The sequence below is a fragment of the Pleurodeles waltl genome, chromosome 6 (genome assembly GCF_031143425.1).
Source record: "Pleurodeles waltl isolate 20211129_DDA chromosome 6, aPleWal1.hap1.20221129, whole genome shotgun sequence".
NCBI lineage: Eukaryota > Metazoa > Chordata > Amphibia > Caudata > Salamandridae > Pleurodeles > Pleurodeles waltl.
This window is the reverse complement of record NC_090445.1, coordinates 749,453,229-749,473,920: the sequence shown is the minus strand read 5'-3', so window position 1 is coordinate 749,473,920 and position 20,692 is coordinate 749,453,229. Positions and strand designations below refer to the sequence as shown.

At 43.7% G+C, this 20,692-nt stretch overlaps 1 protein-coding gene across 2 annotated transcripts in view; it reads right to left on the bottom strand.

The window, feature by feature from the left end:
• AFAP1L2 (actin filament associated protein 1 like 2) overlaps positions 1–20,692 on the bottom strand; it is a 478,342-nt gene that overhangs the window by 129,498 nt on the left and 328,152 nt on the right. For both annotated transcript variants that reach the window (XM_069239306.1, XM_069239307.1), the window contains exon 5: positions 1,777–1,867. In XM_069239306.1, the coding sequence (XP_069095407.1) occupies positions 1,777–1,867 (91 nt within the window). The remainder of the gene's footprint in view (positions 1–1,776; positions 1,868–20,692) is intronic.

Here is a 20,692-nt window from a genome sequence, read left to right as displayed (position 1 = left end):
CGAGCTGGGAAAAGATAACACGGAGTTGTCCAGCAGACTTGCCAAAGGCTCTGTAAGAGCGAATTCTAAAGTAAAAGGAAGTTAGAGCCGAGTGTTATAACGGAAAGTACGTGCAATTTCAGTGGTTGGATCTCTGCCAGCTCTTGGTGACTGACATCTTAAGCAGCCAATTTGAGTGAATTGGCCTTCCAGTTTGGTTTGGTTTGTCCCCACTCTCATGAGAGACATGCTCCACACATCTAGTCAGCGCAATGCTCTAAATGGCCACCTAGCGTCACTCTTGCACCAGTATATGCCCATAAAGGCATTAACGCTGCTGATTGAAGATAAGCTAACTCAGAAAACAGAGTTTGTTTCGTCTCGTGGTGTCTCTTCAACGACAGCCTGACTGACAGCCACCTATTCGAACCGTTCGGAAAGGATGGAAATCAGGACCACTTTTGACCCATGAAGGACGATAAACAAAGCGGGACCACTACTAGTTTCTGTTCTTTTCCGGAAACGACACTAAATCAAACAGCTGTGACAGTGCTAAGGTCAAAAAGGGCAGTAGAGCTTAGCGGTTATTAATATATCACTGCCTAGCAGCCAGCTAACCCCTTGTTATCATGAGATTTCTGTCCTGACCCAGTGTTTGATGAATAGCATTTTCCATGTTACGATATATTAGCGTATTTGGATAATCTGTAAAAAGCGAATCTATAAATCCCAGGATTCGCCAGCACTTAGTTATGATCGAAAGTGTGAAACTATAACCAAGGCCGACCTTAGGTATGGATGTGCAAGTCACCTCGTGCTCGGCCAGAAGCATATGCAGGGAGGGGTGGGATGGGTCCTCGGATGGGGGCAGGGGAGTGCACCTAAAAGTGCGCATGTGTGTTTGGCTGCACGTCCTAGGCCGGGCAAACACACATGCACACTTAGGTTTCTCCACCCAGCTGTGTTACACAGCAAGGTTGGAGAAACTGCACAGACTCCCATGGAGTGTCTGATTGCACACCTAGCTGCTCAAACCAATCCTGGCCTTGCTCTTAAGCTAGTTTTACTGTGCGAGCAGCGCCAGGATTGCATGGGGAGCCTGTGCTGGTGTCTCAGGGACTGCTGGAACACTAGAAGAGCAGAGGAGCGAGACAGCAGTGTCGGAACAGGTACTTTTTTTTATTATTAATATTTATGTTTTACTTCACCTGTTCCATTTTCCCTCGCTTGCCCCTTCCCTTGAGATTTGCAGCAGCGGCCGCTGCAAGTGGGTGCAAATAAAGGCAAGGAAGGCCGTTCATTTTGCATCTATCGCAAAGTTAGCTACTGAAAGACCAGTGGAGTGTTACCCGAGAACTGCACACAGTATATATGATAATTAAAAATATACACGTTCTTATCTTTTGGAGATAACAATTCCACTCACAGTTATACATTTACACGCTTTCAAAGAATACTATATATATATATATATATATATATCAAACATAAACACATGTATATATATATATATAGCTATATCTATAGTGGCACTTTATCAGGAAGTAAGTCAGTTTTTAAAAACATTTTTATAAGAGGATTTTTTTTTATGACAAACGTCGATTTTTTCTCAGTGACAACACAGGTGTAATTTCTTACACGGTATAAGGCTTCCTTTCTTTCTGCCTCAGGATACAATGTGGAACTAATTGTATCAGGAAGTACACAGTGGTTGTGTGTTATTGGTCTAGCATAAAGATAGACGTCTAGTTTCCACAAATTACATTGGTCAATTACACCTTTGGAGGAATCCCATACCGTTTATTGAGGTATCATAGGGCTCTGCCTCTTCGTAATAGCCTTCCACGGACTCAGTTTTTGTCTGTGAGAGGGAGAGCTTTTCTTGCACCTGTATGAGAAAACAAAATATTACAAGGGTGATCAACATGATTTGCTAGCTTAAACCTCCACTACACACAGAAAATGGGCTCTTTTCTGAAACAGATCATCTTACATTCGCCTTTTATTTAGCTGGTTAACAAGATCATGAGTAGGAGGTAGACACGGTTGACTGAGCTCCAATATTTTTAGGTGGAGCGCCAAACGCTCTGACGTGTTGTAATCTATCTGTGGGCTTTTATCTACCCCCACCACACCCTCATCACTATCACTCGTTCATGGGCTTGCTTTTCAAAAATCCTTTGTTAGAATTGGTAAATGCTTTACCATTGTCGGTCCTTGGGGCGGTTTTGTTACTGCCTTGGCCATCAGTCCTGTTACATGGATAATTTGCTGATACGTTTGACTGCGAGCAAACTTCTTTTTCCTTTTGTATCTCTCATTTGTGCGCACACTTATGGCCGCAGTGGCGCTTTCAATCGGCTCGCTTATGTCAACTGTTTCACTCTTCATTTTCAATTTATGTGCAAGAAAAGTCCACTTAGGAATTTACAACGCTAATAGCTCAAACTCGAGCAAACGTGAGACCCACTGCATTGCAAATGCTTGTTTTTAGCAGTAAGGAGACTTCGGTCACCTTGGCCTGTGGCTGACGTGTCAATTTGTGCCCAAGCGATGCAGCTGGTCGCATTGGCAGCCATTGGCCTCCTGTTTGTAAACTCCTATCTCGCTTTATTTGGAAGAATGGCCCAGGAGAGGTTGTCTTTTAATCTCTCATCTGAGGAACAGATTACTTGACAAAGGTAACCCTTCAATTGCTTAATGCACTGCAAATGTGAAGCACGTTTGTGGTTTGAAGGCTGGATAAATAACAACAGGAGGAAACAAAAGAACAGCACATTTTATTTAGTCGTTGAAAAGAGGATAAACGTGTCTTTTTTTTAAAAAGTTGCGTCTTTCAGCCATCTCTAAACTCAGTTACCAATTTATTTGAGGAACGAATACTCTCCTAGGGGTAGCTGTGCGCGTTACAAAACCTGTCTTTGTTTCATTCGTTCATTCATTCATTCATGTATAAAAAGTGAAATCAAAAAAGTTTAACATTCTTTTGTGAATATATTTATCTTTCGTTTTTTGTAAAACAGACTCGACCTTTTAAGTAGAATTATTAGAAAGGCATGACATTCCTTGTTGTGACGTCACTGCTTGTGACATCATTGTGATTTGCTTCATGATCATTAGTCCCCCATTATTTTATTTACAAGTTGTACCCTGCTGGTCAGCAATTATTGGTAAATTTGCAGACTTGAAACGCTTTTTGGTTTGGCCAGAGGTGTGTATGCCCCAGAAAGCCCCCTTCCAAATTATAACTGTTCATTTCAGCAATTTAGCAATTTAACATTGGAAAAAATTGAACAAATAAACTAATTGTAAGCCAGGTTCCTCTGATGACCCTTTGGCACGAAGGGTATTGAAAAAAGCTGCACAATCTGTTAACCCTATAATCAATAAAAAATTCAGTACCCCTTTAGAACTAGGTGAAGTTCCAGAGGTATGGCAGTTGGCCAAGGTTAGACATTTCTTTTTAAAAAGCCCCCAGCTAATCCAGGAATGCGGTCTAATTTTAGGCCCATTTATTTACTTCCTGCATTAGCTTTTTCTAGTGCGTGCTTTTCCTGATTGTTTACATAAGACTACAGTGTCCTGGAGTAGATCCAACATTTTCCAGGCTACACGCAAGTGCTCATATTAGATGCTCACTGCCTAATATTATGTATAATCGTGCCACATTGTATGACTATATTTGACATGTATGCAACGTCTTTGCTTAAGAAAATGTAATAAAATGTGTTTAAAAAAACATGCTGGAAAATCTGTCAACACCCAAGTGTTTGAATACCTGAAGTATAATATGCTGTTTCTTAGTACACAATCAGGGTTCAAACCACAACACAGTACAGAGTCTGCCCTGCTGGAGGTATCTGAGACCATTAAAATATCATTATGCAATAGTCTTAAAACCATCCAGATTTTAGTAGATCTATCGGTGGCATTAGATATGATGTCTCCCTGCTTCTCCTGAAAAGACTACACCAGTGGGGATTGGTGGTACTGCATTACAATGCATACAATCCTTTCTTCCCAATAGCCAACAAGCAGTAATGATTTTAGCCATTTGCTCAGATAAGCAGTTTGCTTGAAGTAGGGGTTGCACAGGGATGTTCCCGGAGTCTGCTGTTGTTTAATGTCTACACAACACCACTGGCCAATGTCATATCGTATTTCAGTAATATCCTGTGCTGATGGCACACACTGGTGCTTTCTCTGGACAAAAGCGCCAAGAAATGAGGGCAGATTTTCAAAGTATGTCTCACCAGAATTAGGAAGTGGATGGATGAGAACCATCTTAAATGTATAGAGAAAATACAGAAATACTCCTATAAGGAGCAAATAACTTCTTAGCCAATGAGCGGTGGTCAAAGGAACTCCTCCTTTCCCTCTACTGCAAGGCACTGCAAAAATCTGAGTTAAATTCGACTTCGAATCATGCTTTCCCCCACAAATTCTTTTGGTCACTGGACAGTGGTGGCTGGTGACTGAAAGCAGTGGTGGGGCACAAATACAAGACGGAATTGCACCTTGTGAGAGAGCCTCACTACCCAAGTATTTCCATTCACCTACTAACCCACTGCCTTTGGTCACCTACCCATTTACTCATCCACATTGTCATCCACTGCCATTCACACAACTCTTATACACAGACACCCACATTTTCTCAGCCACTCAGTCAAGCCCTGCAAACACATTCAAACAAACACACATTGCCTCACCCATCCAGTATCCAGCAGTTTCAGTGATAAAAGGTACACGTTTATTTGAGCTCCACATTACATGTTTAATATGACATATCACATCATTAGTCTGCAGAAGAAATAAAACAATAACTAGCCATGATAAATTACTGGAACCATTACTGCCTTTGAGAGAGGAAATCACCTACAGAGGCAGTAAAAGGAGAGGAGAGCTGAGAGACCAGATTCTTTTCTTGTCTGTAAAAAAGATAGAGCTCCAACTTACTTGTGTGCAGGGTTGTCTTTGGCATATTTATGACTTGAGGTCTTCAGGTCACACTCCTGTCTCCCATAGAGCCCTGGATGGAGTTATTTATTGTATTTATTCCATTTCTGTGCCACAGACTGGGGATTTTCTTTGCGCAATGCCACATTCTTTTAATAAAATTTTACCTCTGGTACGTATACCCTTCTGATCACACCCCACCATTTGAGTAAATAGGAAAGGGTGGAGAATAATATCGGAGTGACATGAAGTTTTCAGAAACCCGGGCTGAACAAAAAACGCTCCAGGCTGTTTACTATCAGGGCTTCTGGTGGAGGAGGAAATAAGCCAGGGACGTCACTGCGTTCTGAGAAAACGCAAGGGCTTTGCGCGGGCAAGCCCCGTCAGCCCCACTGTGCAGCTTTCAGCCACATACTGACGCAGGCGCAGTGGGGCTTTTCAAAGTGCACAACTTTCACTCCGAAAATGTTGTGCAGAAAATGTTTTACTTTCATCATGTAATTAAATATATGCTTCACTAGAGAGGCCAGAAAAGGCTATGGGTGCAGCCCCTTAGCCCTTGAACACCAGGTGCCACCCACTGTCAATGGAGTATTCTTTGCAATACTGAGATCGCTTAAAAAGTTTCTTGATGTGCAGCCAGAAGAATCTCGGAAGAGGTAGGGCATGCATAGATTACTGCAAGGATTGACTTTGCAAAATAGTCTCTATTTCGACCTACCTCAATATCTGGTCAACCGTCTGCAGAAGTTTCAGAATGCAGCAGCTTCAGTGGTGCTCAAGCTTCCACACCACACACACAAGAGCGTACTTAAAACAATTGCCCTGGCTACCAGTGCAAAAAAGGATTCTGTTCAAGGCCTTGACTAACCCATAGAGCTTTCTATGGGTGAGGTGCAACATATCGCACAGACCGATTGAAACATTATGGTACCAATAGATGACGGAGACCTTCTAATACAAACCTTCTAGAAATCTCCCCGTTTAATACGGCTAGAGCAGGTGGTAGATCTTTTGCATACGTGGCCTCAAAAGCGTGGAATAAGCTCCTGGCTACTCTCAGCTTCATTGAATCTGATAACATGTTTAGGAAGAAATTCAAAACCTGTCTTTTTCCCAACATCTAAGTACATTGGACGTAGTAAGGACTGGGTTTATGGGCTGCGTCGGGACACCCTCTGGGGTAGCTGTTTGTGCTTTACAGATCCCATTCATTCGGTCTGTGTACATACTTCGGTTCTGGATGATGGCTATATGCTGTATAGTATGAGACCATTCAACCAGTTCTCTATTGTCTTTTGGCATAGTATTACAGTCCCACTGAAAACTGATAGTAAAGTAATGCAGACAAGTGAAATGTTTTAGCGACCTACAGCACTGCCCAGTGAGAAGTGCTGGTTAAGTATTGCAGCCCTCCATAGAAGGGCTTTTAAGTTAATGTATGTGCTGATTAATGTTTGTAAATATAGTATCCTTCCTGAAAATTCTGGTTAAGCATTGCAGCCTTATTGAAAAATGCCTGCAATGCTCTGAAGCCCGAATGTGAAATGAAGGTGAACAGTGCAGTCATTCTGAGCAGAAATTGTGACGTATTGCATCCCTTTTAAGAAGTACTGGTAAAGTAGTGTGACACTGCTGAGAAGTACCGGTAAAGTCATAGAGCCCTGCTTTGAAGTGCAGGAAAGCTTTTGCATCTCTGGTGATGGATGCTGAAAGAGTAATGCTGTTAGGAGTAGTAGAAGTTTATATTTTGCCCACAAAGTACGATTAGGTCAGGAATCTTTCCCTTGAATGCCAGATGTAAATTTAAAAACACTACTTTTGTGAAGTGGGATTTCCTGGTGCACGAGGTGCAAGGTTCAGATATATTGCAATCTTATGGTGAAACTGGAGGCCTGCGGTATCCCTCTGCACAGAAGTAAAAGATGAGGCGGAGGAGCAGATAGTGTGGGTAAGGAAGAAGCATGGGAAGGAAGTCCAAGCAGAGAGGTTGGGGTCATAAAAGGACTACCAGGATCCAGTGTGGACAGGAGGCCTTTGGACTTTGCTTGAGGGTTGGCGGTCTGAACGAGGAGAAGGTGACTGGCGCACAGTGGTGTTGGTCCATGTTGGACCTTGCCCTTTTTGCAGGGTCATCCTCAAACTTTTTGCCTTCCTTCCCATCATTTTTCTGACCTCTTGTTGTTGGCTCTAGGGCTCTGAGCACTTTACCACTACTGATCAGTGCTAAAGGGCAGGTGCTCTTCCTTCTAAAGTTGGTCTGATTGGCTTACACCTAATTGGCACATTTAATTTACCTGTGAGTCCCTTGTACAGTGGTATCTCTATGCCCAGGTCCTGTAAATTAAAAGCTGCTAGTGGGCCTGCAGCGCTGCTTGCGCCACCCACAGAAGTAGACTTTCAAACCTGTCTCCGGGCTGCGAGTGCAGGGCCTGCGTGCACAGTTTACTGCCACAAGGACCTGGCATCTAAATTTATTGGCAGGCCTGGTAGTCCCCTTTTTCTACATGTAAGGCACCCCTAAGGTAGGCCCTAGGGGCAGGGTGCTATGTATGTAAGAGGCAGGTCATGTGCCTGATTGTGGGGCTTGTCATGGTAGTGGCAAACAGCCTATTTGGTTTCTCACTGCTGTGAGTGCTGCCTTGCTCATAGGATTGCATTGGAAATGCTCTGCCTTATGACTAGGGGGTATTGTCTGATCTATGAGGGGTTATGTAGGCATGTTTGATATGGTTGTAATGGTAGTGAGAAATGCTGCTTACTGGTGTAGGTGGATTTTTTTATTGCCATTATTGAAATGCCACTTCTATAAAGTGAGCATTTCTCTTTGCTTATGACTCTGGTGTTTTGCAGCTTGACTCCAATCCAATCTGGGGCAGAGTGACAGCTGGGCTTTTTGCATGCTTTTCAGACAGCGTGCACACAGGGAGTGTGGAGGTCTCATAGAGGTGCCCTGGCCTCACACAAAGGGCTTGTTTACCCCCAACTGATTTCTGGAGCCGATGCTGATGGAGAGAGGGGACACTCCTAGAACCAGTTAGGATTGATTGGAACTTCTACCTATTTTTGTAAAGCTTGTGCAAAACTGAGCATAAGTACAGGGGGTTTCACCCACGTTAGAGAGACATTTTGTGATTAGTGAACTGGACACAGGATGCTGCTGGACGGCCTTGCCAGGAACAGCCTGGACTGCTGCTGTTGTGCTGGCCTGTGACCTGCTGGATCACTAGGAGGAACTGCAACTGTCTGCAACTGTTTGTGCTGGCCTGTTTGCTTGGTCTCTGCCACCCTGAGCACTCTCTCCCCGTCTCTAGGGTCTGGGAGGTGTGCCCTCTGTTCCCCTGCAGCTTTTCCCTGTGCTGAAGTGGTGCAGGAAGAGAGCTTTGCCTAAGGAATCCTGGAAGTGTAGGAAGAGCGCTTTGTTTTGTTTGCCCAGAGCGCTTTTTGATTTATTGGGATCCTGCGCATGAAGATCCCTGTATTTGTGTTGCCAAGTGCTGGACTAGCCATGCCAAAGCACGTGCCAAGTGCTTTACTTTTTGGAACAGAAGCACTTTCTGAGCGCTTCTTGAGTGCTGCCGGAGGGAATCACCCCCACGACCTGGGCAGGTTGTGGAAATCCAAAGAGTGCGAAGCGCGCTCCTTATCGGTGCCCCGGGAGCAAGCATTATAGTAGTGGTGATTAACAGGAGAGATCTCCCCACTCGAAAGGAAGGGATGGGTGCTCCCCACTTCCTCACATTTCACGAGACAGCTCACAGGACGGAAGGGGACCCTCGATGGAGGCCCCATTCCCGCTAAGCCGGTTTGGGCTACATTCAGCACAGAAGGAGCGCTGGAACTCCTTTATGTGGCTCCATGAACTTGGCATCTACCATGCAGGGAATGTTTCATTTTGAATGTGCATTCAGGATGTTGTGATGAAGTTTCTCATATGTACATTCATGATGCTGTTTGACCTTCCTGGTGATGTGTTTCCCATGACATGTGCATTTCTGCTGATATTGTTTTCCTGACTACTGTTTATGTTGCAGAATAACCAGTAATCTATGTGTTTTATGTAACTACTGCTGGCTTTTGCAGAGTACTAGTAACTGTGTAATGTTCTGACAAATGCTTTTGTAGCAGGTTATTACTGACATGTTGTGTTCTAATGATGTTGTGTACAATACCATTTACTTTTATATTACTTGGTGTGTTGAGTCCTTTGTGGTGTGCATAATTGTGTCATGTGTATTGTGTGTGTCATGCAATCGCTTTACACATTGCCTCTGTGATAGGCCTGACTGTTCGTGCCAAGCTACCAAGGGGGTGAGCATGGGTTATCTTGGGTGTGTAACTCCCTCGCCGTGACTAGAGTTGGTGGTTCTGCCTGGCTTAGGTGCATACCCTAGCCAACCAGAACCTCCATTTCCAACATGCCCAGAGTGCCTGGAATATGCAGCAGATAACCAAATGTCATGCACAATTTGGCCAGGGTCACAGAGTTAGCGTAGGGCTTGGTTGCAGATGGCATAAAAGGAAGCTTAAAAAGTAAGGAGATACATTAAATCTACAGTTGCATGTTGACCGTGTGCAACACAGTATGGCCACAAGGTGGGCAGGCCACACTCATGACTGCATGTAGGGTTTTGCTCCAGGAAGGGCCGTGGTCAACCCCTGCTGCATGCAGCCAACATCCATGTGCAGCTGGGTTGGGTACAGAGTAGGTGCTGGCTGCAAAGCTGTCTTGTGTGCAGGCCTGGAAACTTAGGTTACTAAAGGTTTTAGATAAGTGGCTCAAAAAGGCTCCTGATGCAATGGACAATAGCAAATGTTGGAATACTGGCTAAAGAACTCAAGCTTTTGATTAAAAAGGACAACAAATCCTTATCTCGTCAAGGTGGCTTCCTTCAAGACTGGTTTCAATCCTCACCATGCTCTAAAATTGTAATCAACGGTGGGCTCAACTAATCAAGGAACTGTTAAAGAAGTCTCAGGGCCGCTCGTTATACACCTCTCTTGGTGAGTGCATAATTGCTCATTCTCCTTAATAGATGTCCACCAGGCATACAATCCATTTGAGTGCGGATTAATGAGAAGTATAGGACAAGAAAATGATAAAATTGCATCACAGTATATTTAATTATTATTTATTACTACCCCCAGTCACAAAATAGAATGTGAGGGTGTTTTAGGACAATTAATGTCTTCAAAGCCTATTGATATTGGGCTCCTTATAATGCATCAATGGTCTTTCTATCTCATGTGTCACTGTTGCATTCACATCATCATTGATGACAATTCTTGAGAGGTATTCAGTGATGTCACTGGTTAGGTCAATAAAAATGTTGGTAGGACTTTCATGTGAGAGATCATGAACAGGTCATGGCAGGAACGACTTATGATTTGGCTATATAAATATATATTCACTGAAAAAAACAATGTTTAAAGTGATGGTATTGTTAGGTACGGTAATAATATCTTGCTTTGCTTTTAACAAACACAAAAGTCAGAAATCCAATAAAAAACACAAAGGTTGAAAGTGACTTTGTAGTTCAGTGAAAATGTTAGTTTAAACATAACATATTAAACCAAAAAAAAAAAAAACTCACAGAAAATGCACCAGTTAATTTCAAGTAACTATAACTCTTGCGCCTTTGCCATGCACAGTGTTGTCATCAGTGATGTTATTTTAGTTGTCATCAGTAGTGTTATCAAAGATGTTATAGAACATGTCAATAGTGTTGCTGTGTGAGTCCTAAGCAGTGCTTTTTCACACATTTATAACCTCACTTTAAGCTTTGCTTTTTTTAGTGGATTTCTGAGGTTTTTGAAGCAAAGTAAGATATTTTTACAAAACGTGACCCCTGAGCTCACATAGGACTCCGGCGGGAGTCCAGCGCTCCCTGGGCTCCACAGGATTGCGGGATCATTCAAAAAAAAAATTTTTATGTACTTTTTTTTTATTTTTATTTGGATACTCCCGACAATGTCCAGGGATCAGGGTGCCCTCTTCACCCCCCTCATATACCATATATAGTTTTAAAAGTTTTCCTACTTCCTTAAGTGACTGCCCAGCATTTATCCTCATGTTGCAGCCATCCAATCACAACACAAGCTCCAGTGGGAGACTCTCTTGCCCACAAAGTGAGATGGCTGATGGGACCCCCGCCAATTACATTGATCTGTTATTTGAAGTTGCATAATTGTAGGACTCTCCCGAGCTGCGTATGAACCCATCTGTCCGGTCATATACAAATATTTCACACCTTAACCTCTTAAAAAATACTTTAATGTATTTGTACCACGTCATTAAAAAAAAAAAGCACAGTTCCTGGCCCAAGACCTGTTGGTTTTCTGTCAAATTTTGAGTAATTCGGTTCAGCAATGTTTGCTGTTCAAGTTTCCTATGGGAAATTGCATGGGAAAATTGTGTTTTGGGACCTGTCTTTTTTCTTGGCCCCCCCACTTGACATATCACCGAAACTTTCCAGGAAGGAGCTGAAGTAACTTTTGTGTTGGAAAGTTTCATAAGTATTTGTCAAATGGTGCCAAACATGTTTTTAAACCAAAAAAAGTTCTTCCTATGGTAACAAGGTCCTAACTGTAACTCTATAACAAACACAGTGGTGACAGCCACGGATATATGTATGTTTATATATATGTATATCTATCAGACCTGACAGCCTTAAGGTGGTCACCCCCCAATGTTTTGCCTGCCTCCCTCCACTTTTCTGACACTGTTTTTGCTGGCTTTAGGACTCTGCGCACTTCCTAAAACATGGTAACATTGGTTCACACCCAATTGGCATATTTGTTCTACTTGTAAGTCCCTAGTAAAGTGCACTACATGTGCCCAGGGCCTTTAAATGGATTGCTACTAGTGGGCCTGCAGCAGTGGTTGTGCCACCCATAAGTAGCCCCTTAACCATGTCTCAGGCCTGCCATTGAAATGCCTGTGTGTCCAGTTTCACTGCCACTTCAACTTGCCATTTAAAAGTACTTGCAAAGCCTTAAAGTCCCCTTTTTCTACATATACGTCACCCTTAAGGTAGGCCCTAGGTAACCCGTAGGGAAGGGTGCTGTGTAGGTAAAAGGCAGGACATATACATGTGAGTTTGGTATGTCCTGGTATTGGAAAACTCCTACATTTGTTTTCCACTGCTGTGAGGACATCTCCTTTCATAGGCTAACATTAGGGCTACCCTTGTATATTGTTTGAGTGGTAGATTCTGATCAGAAAGGAGTAGACAGGTCATTTTCAATGTGGCCAGAATGGGCTGACTGGTGAGGTTGAATTTTATATTACTATTTTCGAAATGCCACTTTTAGAAAGTGAGCATTTCTCTGCACTTAAAATCTTTCTGTGCCTTACAGCCTGTCTCCAATCCACATCTGGTCTGGGCTGGTTGACAGCTTCCTTGTGCATTTCACCCAGACAACCATAAACACAGAATGCTCAGTCAAACTTGGACACATCTGAATACTGAATGTGTCTTCCTGGGCTAGAAGGGTGGAGGGCCTGACATTTACATCTCAAAGGACAGTGGCCTGCCCTAACACAAAGGACTGCCAAACGCCCAACTGAGATCCTGGCAGACAGGGTTGTACTGAAAGGGGACCTTGTGCACTTCAAAACCACTCGTTGATGTCTCCCTCACTTCAGGCACTTTTGGGTATGTAAACTGGGTCCCTGACCCTACCAAATCAGACACTTTTGGACCTGAACCTGCAACCTGTTACGAGGAACTGCTAGGCTGCCCGAAGGACTTATCTGGACTGCTTTTCTGTGAGGGACTTCTGCCCTGCTGTTGCCCTGCTGCCCTCTGACTTTTCTGAGAAGTGCTCGCCAAAGGCTTGGATTGAGCTTGCCTCCGGTTTTCTGAAGTCACAGAGCCAAAAAGACTTCATTTCTTCAAGGAATTCCTTGTGTGCCAAAAATCCACACACAGCCTGCCAGAAACAACGCACAGACTTGCCTGCAACGAGAAAATCGCTACACAACGAAGCGGAACGGCCGAGCCTGACTTCCAAGTGAAGAAACAACGCAGCGCCTGCCTTGTGGGCGGAACTTCAACGCACAGTCCTACCGGATCAACTCACAGCTGAACCGGAACGACACAGCCTGACTTCCCGAGTGAAGGATCGACGTAGTGCCTGCAGTGCGACAGAAAATTCGAAGCATCGCCTACCTGATCGATGCAAAGCCTGTAACTTCGTCCCGCATGCCCAGGATTTCCCCGCATTGTCCCTTGGCATAAAAGAAAAACCTGCATCGCAGTAGGAACCAAGCCTTTGAAACGGAAATCAATGCAAGCCCCTTGTAGCGTGGAAAGAATCTCCTCCTCTGCGGTCTACGTGCGTGTAATTTTTGCCGCAAACCAGGCACTTTGTGAAACCATGAGACCATTGTTGCTTTCTAAGATCTAGGACTCTTTTTTTTTTTTAAGTGATATTTCAGCTTGTACCAATGAATCTTTATCATTTTGACCTTAATTTAACCAGATAAATATCCGATATTTTACTAAACACTGTGCGGTGCATTTTTGTGGTGTTTACACTGTGTTACTGTATGATTTATTGCAGAAATACTTTAGACATTGCCTTCTACGTTAAGCCTGACTGCTCAGTGCCAAGCTACCAGAAGGTGGGCACAGGATAATTTGGATTGTGTGTTACTTACCCTGACTAGAGTGAGGATCCTTGCTCGGACAGGGGGTAACCTGACTGCCAACCAAAGAACCAATTTCTAACTATATATATATATATATATAAAACTATATATATATATATATATCCAGTTGAAGGCGTTTGCCGAAATGCGTATACATTTGGCCAGGACAGCGTGATGGTGAATTTGTTCTAAATCTACTATTAAGGATTTTTTCATAATTAATTGCTGACGGTGGATTTACAATTGAAAGATTCTTTTTGGATTTCTTTCTCCCAACCGAACACGATCCCCGGGACATTGTGCAGCCGGGTTTGATTTTTATATATATGTTATAGTTATTACCATATTTTCCATAGTTGGAGCGTTTTTGTTTTGCAAATAACTTTAGTGCCCTTTGACGAATCTTCACTATTCAAAATTAGTATGACAGTCAGTCCAGCTGCTGTCTTGATGGGGGCTGATAAAACGTTGAGGGCCCAAAACGTTTTTTCCCCATTCTATGTCTATGCGATTTTTCAATTTTTTTAGACACAGCTACAGCCCAAATTAATTTACACCAAATTTTGCAGAAATTTTGCAGAAAGGTAGATCTTGGCCCAGAAAGCACCCTTTTGTTATTTGGTGTAAATTTGTTCAGTAGTTTCAGAGTTATTAGGCAGAGAAAAATGTATATATCTAGAGATGCGGATCCTCTACATATCCAGAGGAAAAGCAAGAACCTGATTGACTAGCTGCAACCTGACAGAAAAGTTGCAGCCGCTATTTATTTTTCCACATGGGCTGGGGGGAAAAAAACAGCGTAAAAACATAACGGGTCAGGATATAGGTCTCTTGACCCCATAAAACACATGGAAGGGTCCCATAGGGACCACTTTTGGGCAAGAAATTGCCCCATTTTTTTGCATCCGATCTGCTGATCCATTGCAGGGCTATGCGTGCCCCTCCCCCCCCCAGGGCAAACTTGCAAAGGATCCGAAGATATGGAACCACCACCCCCCCCCAAAAAAAAATGCACACACTGCATCCAACCCCATGCTGCGCACAACCAAAGGCTGTGTGCAGCGTGGATTTGGGTGCATGTGGGAGGGTTGCCTACATCCTGATGCCAAGCCCTATGGCCAAACCTCTCTGCGCACAGCCGAAGGCCACGTGTGGCTGTGGTTGTGGTTGTATTAATATGTGCTAATTAGATATTACATTAAAAAATATAGAAATTCATTGAAAAAAAGGTTACAAGGACCTCATTGTTAGGTTGATGATTTACCTGTACAAAACCATAGAAATTCAGCAGTTATAGGTATACTTATACTTAGCTGAAGAAACTAGAACTCATGCCAGAAAGTAACTTTGGCCAATGAGTTATAGTTTCTTAACATAAGTATAGCTATAAGTATAACTATAACTACTGAATTTCTGTAGTTTTGTATGGGTAAAATGTCAACCTAGTTATGTGTTTTTCAGTGAAAGATAGATAGATAGATAGATATCCACCTCAGCTCCTTCCTGCAAATTTTTGGGTTGATCTGTGAATCAGGGAGATAAAAAGGGGGTCCGAAAATCACATTTTCCCAAGTATTTTCCATAGACATTTTGCAAAAACTGAGGGGAAATACATCAGATTTGACAGGCAGCTAAGTCTTGGTCTAGACAGTGGGCTTTTTGTGATTTGGTGTAAATCCGGTCAGTAGTTTTTGAGAAATTAAGATTAAAAAATATTTGTATGTCTGGATGGTTGGGTTTGTGGGACTCTCGCATGAGTCCTGTGAGCAGAACTTAAAAAAAAAAAAAACAGCATTCTGATTGGCCTGGGGAGCTTTTTTTCCTTGGGGCACCACGCTCTTTCAGGAGTGAGGGTCCCACAAGCTCTAGCTCTCTTACTGGCTAGCCGCAACATGAAGGATAATTTTGTGGCAGCCATTACAGGAGCTATGGGGCTAAGTCTCCCATCCTGAAAATAAAAAACAAAAAAAACAATATAAGTGGGCAGGAAAGGGATACCCAGAAGGACTCCAAACCCCACCAGAGGGCAGGGGCATAGGGGGAGGGAATGGATTTATTTTTCCCCACAATCCAGCCGTACTGTAGGATTGTGGCAAAAAAATGAAAACAAAATGGCGGGTGCTAAATGTTAAGTGTTTAAATGACCCCCAGGGTGGACCAGGTCCTGGAGGTCAAAATGTAAAATTATTTGTAGAGGGGGTTGTTAATGGGCCCCTCCTTCCTGAGCCAATTATGTCCCTGGGACCCCATCCCCCAGGACCAAAGTACAAAGGGGAGAGAGCATGCGATAACCCTCCCCGTGCCACAATAAATCCCCTGGGCCTCTATCCTCCATGGCCAAATGAGAAATAAAGGGGAGGGGGCATGTGGTCCCTACTCTGTGCCACTCTAGGACCCCTGTGACCCCATCCTTTAGGACTGAATTATAATAAAAGGGGAGGAGTGCACAGCTGCTCTCCCTGAACCTACTCAGGTACCGGGGGCCCCATCCACCGGGCCTATTTTATTTTTTTTAAGGGAGGGGACAGTACCATATTGGCCCCAGAAACCCCATTCCCTGAGGCAGAAAACTGTACCATGTCCTGGGTAGCCCACCCCAGAACACTATGATTCCCTGCTAGGGAGAGTGCAGGCACAGGAGAGTGTGGCTGGGGCTGTGGGGGCCCTTGGACTTCTTCTGTGGCCCACAAGAAAGTGGAGCTGTGGGTGCCCCAAGTGAGAAACACCAGAATCCACTACGGGTGCCGGCTGGGGAGCCGGCTATGGCTGTGGGGGCCCCGGGGAGCCTCCCACAGCCCTGAATCTAAATTCAAAATCTGGGTTTCCCAGGTGGCCAACAGGACACCCACAACAATATATATATTTTCTTTTAAGTGAATAATACATGAGCGACAAGAACAGATAATTTATTATTCGATGCTTCTTAAAGGTGCGCCCGATATTGTCCTGCAAGGGATACTCACATTACCTTTTACTTAGTGATATCCCTAGAAGGGGAAAGGGCACCACCAAGCATTTATTTTTTAATGTTGTTGGGGCTGCAGGGAGCGCAGCACCCCTCTCCTCCCGAAAAAAAAAATGAACTCAATAAGTCTCCTGGGTCAGTGAATTTCTCAAATATTCATTTGATAACAAATATTGGTGATTTTTGGACAACAATCATTAATCTGCTTTATAGATATATTGCTTCCCCCTTGATAAAACCAATAGGCCCACTTGTAATATTTTGGTGTTGTGACTCTTCAACAAAGTCAGTAAACCTGCCTGAGTGCGACCAGGACCTGCAAGACCAACCACAAACCATGACCTGTGTCTAAAACCATGCTGCACAGAGCCACACCCGCAGCAGGGGGTAGAGCACTTGCAGGGGCTTGGGCACAGGCCCTGTGGCCAACACCACACACTTCGCTGAGGGTGTCTGCCCACACAGGGGTCAGACGCATGCCCTGGCTACAGGCTTGGGGTTGGCTTTACATATGGTAATAAAGTTTTACTTTACAATAAAAAAAACTTAGGAATTCACTAAAAAAAACAAAGGTCAAAGTAATGTGAAAAAATCAGTGATAATGTGGTATCCACAGCCCTCCAAAATCATTTAAAAGGGGAGGGATTCCTCCCCTCTGAGCCTCGAAATGCCCCAGGGACCCCCAAGAGCACCGGCAAAAAAAAAAAAGTGTTTCCCACCGGTTGGGAGCGGCCACTGCCTCCCGCTCCTTAAAAAATGACTACAACCCCGAGGGATGGTTTCCCCAGGGCCTGTATAGGCTTGGGAGGAGGGGTCTTGTGCTGTCCGCTCATTAAAAAAAAAAAAAAAAAAAAAAAAGAGAATACAGTCCCAGGGATGGGGGCCACATTACACATCTCCAATAACTTAAATAAAAAAAATAAAGAATTGCCAGCTCTCACTGCATTGCTAATTGTCTCCCATATTACATCATTCATAACAAGATCTGAGACATCACTGATAACATGACGAACATCTGAAAGTACATTATTGATGACAACACTGTGCTTGGCGAGGGTTATTATTATGTTATAACTTTTAAAATGCACAATTACTCTTTTCTCCATGCCTCCTGCTATTTCCTTGCTACTGACCCAATGTGTACACCGAGTAACACTATGCTGTATATGACTAGGGTTGATCACATGTTATCAGCGATGTCATCAATGATGTAATTTAAAGTCACTAGTGATGCAATATGTGAGGTAATCAGCAGTGCATGGTAAAAGCACACGTTATAATTAGCACAGTAAAGTATAACTGGTGAATTTCAGGTTTGGGGATTTTTTTTTAGGGTTAGTTTTTACCTTTTCAATTTCCAACTATAAAATCACTTTAACCTTTATTCTCAGTAAATATATCACACAAACTTACATACGCATGCATATGCTTGCTTCATTCAGTACAGTACATTTGCTGTCTCTTAAACATAAATTTCAGAATATACGATAAGATTACAGTCAAGCAGCAGGGCTTTGTCTGTAATCGCACTCAAGGCATCTAGATTTCATGGTATGTCATGCTGGACCTACATGTCAAACATGCTCATGTTTTCACTGAAATGTTTTGCATCCCTCGGCATCTACTGGCCGAGCTGTCCCGTCCTTTAGTTTCGGTTTCTGATGGATCCAGGAACGCTTCGAATTCTAGTAATGTAACTAATCAGGGACCTGCCTTCCAAGATTCCGTGTGCGCACAAGCATTCAGAAGAGGTAAGCACGCAAGTGACCGTGCCTGCATGTACTGTACATGTACTGTACTGGGTGTGGCCTCTCCTACCTTCTTTAGACATCAGAGGCACAGAGCACAGCTTTAGCATTTGACAAGAACACAACTCTCGGAAGTGGATAAGAACATAAACAGCGCTAAAGCAAAACACGCCTTTGAAAAGACTCCCGGGAGCTGGAAAATCCCTGTAAACGCTGCCAAATTCCTTCCTTACTCCCACCCAATCACCAGAGAAGATTGGAAAGGAAGGCAGATCAGAGGCCCCAGGGAGCCCAGTGCCATAGAGGCAGTGTGGGCAAACAACAGTGAAACAAGCTGCAGCCTTTCAGGGCCTAGCAGGTCCTCGACAAGGGACGCGGCAGCTCAAGTGCCTATCAGACAGTGTATGCCTAAACTTACCAACATTCTGAGGCTTAAAACGAGGTAGAATTTTTTTCAAAATCAAAAACTACTAATTAGCCCTATTATGTTATCACAAGAACTGCCCTTTACCCCAGTGATGTCATCACATGAAATTGCATCCCAACAAGGAAGCTAGACCATCTGAAATGCCAGCACATGCTGCAGGATGCAGTGTCCAAGTTAATAATAGTATCCGGATCCCAAAAGCAGTTCTGCAGATTCCCCTTAAAGATGATCTGTAGCCCTGGCCCTGGAAACATTACCAAATGCTATAGTCGTGTGATTTTACAGATCATTGTTTGCAGGTGTCTTAGTCCAATTTAGGTGCACGAATGCTTGAGCACTAGGAATAAATAAAGTAAAATAAAACAAAAAAACTTGAATTGGAACATGTGGTCCCGGCTAACACTATCCTGCCCCTAGGTGTTGCACAAGTGGGCCTTCGCCAGAAGCTCCTCTATGACCGGCCATGGCAGCAGCATGTATGTCTCTCTTGCTTCAGAAGGAGGGCCCACCTAAGGAGCTCTGCCATGCTTCTCAGTCCGACTGTGGCAAAGGCTAAGCTTTAGCTGCTCATGTGTAGTGACCTGAAGACAAAAAATTGCTGTGAATCCTCCAGTGGGTAGCAAGGTTACTAAGAATGGGGTGCGTGAACAAATTTTGAGAAACAATAACCAGGCCAGACATGGATAGATTATATAGATTATGAAAATATAAATATATAAAAAAAAATAAAAAAAAAAAAAAAAATATATATATATATATATATATATATATATTAGGTTCTTAATTTACTCGTACAGAACCATAGAAATTCAACTGTTATAGTTAGTTATTTCAAATGACTATAACTTGTGCCCTGAGTTAACTATAACTCACGCCCTCGTCATGCACTGCTAATTATCCCTAAAAGTACACACTCATGACACCATTGATAATGTCACTGCAGTAAAATTATTGATCATATAATTGTGCCTGGTCAGGGCATGAGTTTTAGTTACCATATGGCACGAGTTATAGTTACTTGAGATAACTATATAACAGGTGAATTTCTATGGTTGTACGTTTAAAATTTGAGCCTAACTATAATGTCCTTCTAACCTTTGATGTTTTTTTGTAACAAAGTCATTTTCATTTCAGTACGTTAATCTAACCACACACCTGCGGTCAGGCCCTGCACCCAACCCTTATAACAACCCAACTCTGCGCTGCGCATGGCCGAGCTGGCTGCACGGGCCCACGTGCGGCAAACCCCTATAACCACCCTAACCCGAACTGGGCACGGCTTTGCCTGCCAGGCCTGGCCTACTGCCAAGCCCAGAGGCCAACCCTCCTGCATGCACCTAAACCCAAGCTGTGCATCGCCTTTAGCAGTGCACAGCATGAGCTTGGATGCAGTGGGTGTTTTTTTTCAGTTTTTTTTCTTGATCAGCTGATCCACCTGTGGATTTGCAGAACTGTGGATCCATGGATCCAGCCATTGATGCACAGATCCACTTATCAAACAAACAAAAAACAAATTGGGCAATTTTTGCCCATGAGGGCTCCCTCAGGGACCCCTCTATGTGTCCTTTTGGGTCAGGATACCTGTACCCTAATCCCTTATGTGTTTTTTCTCTTATCATTTCCCCCCACGCCGATGAGACAAAAGAAAATGGTGGCTCCAACTTTTGCCAACCTCTTTGGTGGCAGCCTACCCAATGCTGCACATGGCATTTTGTCACACTTGGCATGGGGTTGACTGCAGAGCCTGGCTTGCAGTCAGACCTTGCGTCCAACTCCCCACAGGCAGCCACTTGGAGGCAGCCAGCCCCACGCCACGTACAGCATTTGGTTGTGCATGGCACTGGCCACAGGGCTGTGCTGCAGTCAGGCCTGCTTCCAACTCCTTGCAGGCTGCCAACCCCACGCTATGCACAGCCTTTGGTGTGCGCAGAGTAGGTTTGGCCTTCGGAACCCGAGGTCCG